Genomic DNA, 3,248 nt, shown 5'->3' with positions numbered 1-3,248 from the left:
ATCAATCACACAAAACACGTGTCACCGACCACCGTCTTCTTCAAAGCTTACTGATTAACTTGATCGACCACTTCTGTGCCAAGAACGCACCAACCAACCACGATGTTTCATTCAAAATTTCATTTCGTTTTATCCAAAATTCCATTCGAACACACGTGCAAAGGTGCCGAAGGAATCTCTTCAAATTATTGTCTCCTTTTTTTTCTTTTTCTTTTTCTTTTGCACACTACAGATTCTTACCTGTGAGGTGTGTGCGTGTGTCTTTTTTTTCTCTCTTTATTATCTCAGCAAAGATAAATGGTTGTACGCGATGGAATTAGCGACGAGGTCGATACCTAATTTAAATACCGGTAATTTTTCGCCGCTATTGGCGGTGGTCTCTTGGCACTTAAACGGCACGTTCTTATTTATGAAATGTTCTTCAGTGTCTTTTAAACGTTCAATGTCGTACGACTTAAACGTTCATGCTTGGTTTTCTCACATAGATAACAGAACACCGAATCGTGAGCCGCGATAAAGATGTATATTTGTAATGGAGAAAATGTATTAACACTATCTTTCTTACGAGCATCGAAATTGACGTTTTCTTGTCGCTGTTCACGGTACTTGGACTTTCGGCGTAAGAAAAACAAACATAAAGTTTGCGGATAATATTATGAGGTTCAATGTTTCGGAAGTGTTTATTATAAGAAAAAATGTGTTATATCGATCCAGACTCAATGAAAAAGGAATATTATTTTTGACGTGAAACTGTTCCTTTAACGATTAAGTAGAAAAAGAAAAGAAAACAGAGAGAGAGAGAGAGAGAGAGAGAGAGAGAGAGAGAGAGAGAGAGGACAATTTGTAACGATAGTTGAAGACACGTGATACTACGAAAAATAAATGCAAACAACAAATCAATAATGAGTCTGAACTGACATAATTTCGATACACACTTGATATTTATGATGTCCTATTGTATTCTCTTTCCATTATGACCTCCAGAGGGCATCGAAAAAATGATAAATAATTGTGTACTATAGGTATTTGTTTTCTCATGTTCTTATCTTTATCTTTTTTTTTTTTTCCTAACATCTACGAGGAGGGTGGAAGGGGAGAGGACAGGATCAAAGTTATTGTTAACCTTTTATAACTATGACCTTATCGTGTGTTATCCTTAAAGAGACAAATGCACAAACAAAATCAATGACTCATCGTACGATTATTAAATTACGAATAACATTCGCACTGTGTAAAAATTTCAAATGCTATGCTCTCGATTAGAAATCGTCGAAATCGGCACTGGTGTCGTTCGAAAATTAATCGTGAATGAAAAAGACTGCATACATAAGTCCATTATATAAATCGTATACCTAATTTTGTCTTACTGTACTTAGAAACCGAACCTATCGTATATTTCTCACAATAACTAAACAATCGTATCGATATAGATTATTATAATTCTAAAAGAAGAAGAAAATTACAAATGTGTATGAAAATTACGTTTTGATAAATCTGAAAAACTCACCATAACTTCCGTAACCTTGACTAGCTGCTGCAGGCTGGACATTGTAACTGCTACCCCATTGAGGATGTGGCGGTGGTGGAATTTGTTGCTGTTGAGGTGGGCCAGGAGGTGCACCCCAGCCTTGAGAGTTGTATTGAGTAGTGTAACCAGTAGCGTATCCGCCAGTCTGAGGACTGGTACCCCAGCCTTGATACTGCTGCATCATATTTCCCGGTGGACCCATGGGTCCACCCATCATAGGTCCACCCATTTGTCCATTTGGACCACCCATAGGTCCCATATTCCCAGCCATTCCCATCGGAGGGCCACCTTGTTGCGGTGGTCCCCATTGAGCTTGATGATTATCGTTCATTTTGCTAGAAGAGTCTCGTGGTTCCGCACGTTTGATTTCAACCTGAAATCAGAAAATACCCGGAACGAACCTGCATGAAACATCGTGATCGTTTTGATCCTTGGTGAAATTGAAATTAACGGAGAGAGATAATTAAATAGGATTCTTCTTTTCTTTTTCGATATCGATCGAACAAAATTATCAATCCCATTTATATATATATATACCTTAACGAATTTCCACTTTCTTTTCTTTTTTCTTTTCTCTCTTTTTTCGGTCCGTTAATCGTATAATTAAACCATTAAAACTCGCCAAGTCTTACATAAATTCTAAAGTATATACTAATTTTTGACTTGCCACCACATTAACGCATAAATATATATACGATAATTCTAGATATGGTTTCTTTTTAAATTGATACTTATATAATTAGAACTAAATTGTACAATCGTTAAGAGTAACACATGATGAGAAAATCGTGTAAAATAAAATAAGTACTATAACTAGAGAACAATGATTTATGTAGAAACTATGCGATACATAATATAAGTAAATTATAAATTAACAATTCGTACTTATTATTATTTTACATTACAGTAATCTAGTGGTAAATGGTAATATAGACTAGTGTGTAGGTATGCTATACCTGTTTTCCATTCAAGTTGACGAAATGCTCGCCTACGCATCGGTCCACAGCATCTTCATCCTCGAAGCTGAGAAAGCCAAATCCTGTCGTCCAAACGTGAGAGAGTATATCAAAAGGTGCCTCATATATTTATACAACAAATACATCTTTTTTTTCTTTTTTCTTTATTTTTTTTTTTTTTCCTTTATTCAACCCCAATCTTCCGAATCTGTCTCGTCGTCACTTTATTTTTTATATACTTTTATTTGTACAAACTGATCGATACATCAAACGTCTTTTATCGTATTAATGATAAGGATTATGTCGTTAATTTGCAAAGACACATGTTTCTGTTTTTTTTTTTCCGCAGTCTATTACATATAATTTCTTTCTTTCTTTTTATTATTATGTACCAATTTGGATCATGCATCCTCTAAAATGTTTAAATACCTATTGTACAGAAGTTTATGTAGTAGTATTCATCTTGAGTGCTCATAAACTTAAAATACTTAATCTAGCAAATTTATGATGGCTGATTTAAAGAAGCTTCTCAGGCTGTCGTTTATTGTTCGACGTTACAGACGATATTGTTCGTGTTATCGGTAATCGTAACGTTAAACATCGAAAGTATCGATTGTTCGTTGAAAATATATATTATCGTTAGACACGTTTTCCTTTCAAAGTGGACTTACTCATCCTAAAAAAAAAAACCTGTCTACCAATCACACTCAGGGAGGAAAATACTTGTCAAGTAAATATTTCTCTCAAATGCATGTCATCTGAAT

The 3,248-nt window shown here is 34.9% G+C and overlaps 1 protein-coding gene across 3 annotated transcripts in view; it reads right to left on the bottom strand.

Moving 5' to 3' along the window:
• Positions 1–3,248, bottom strand: part of LOC108571417 (heterogeneous nuclear ribonucleoprotein 27C) — a 33,313-nt gene that overhangs the window by 27,390 nt on the left and 2,675 nt on the right. For all 3 annotated transcript variants that reach the window (XM_017933448.1, XM_017933446.1, XM_017933447.1), the window contains exons 4-5: positions 2,485–2,567; positions 1,508–1,901 (exon numbers count right to left, since the gene is read on the bottom strand). In XM_017933448.1, the coding sequence (XP_017788937.1) occupies positions 1,508–1,901; positions 2,485–2,567 (477 nt within the window). The remainder of the gene's footprint in view (positions 1–1,507; positions 1,902–2,484; positions 2,568–3,248) is intronic.

The sequence above is a fragment of the Habropoda laboriosa genome, unplaced genomic scaffold (genome assembly GCF_001263275.1).
Source record: "Habropoda laboriosa isolate 0110345459 unplaced genomic scaffold, ASM126327v1 scaffold57, whole genome shotgun sequence".
Lineage (NCBI taxonomy): Eukaryota > Metazoa > Arthropoda > Insecta > Hymenoptera > Apidae > Habropoda > Habropoda laboriosa.
The sequence above is the reverse complement of the archived record's forward strand: the minus strand, read 5'-3'. Positions and strand labels throughout refer to the sequence as shown.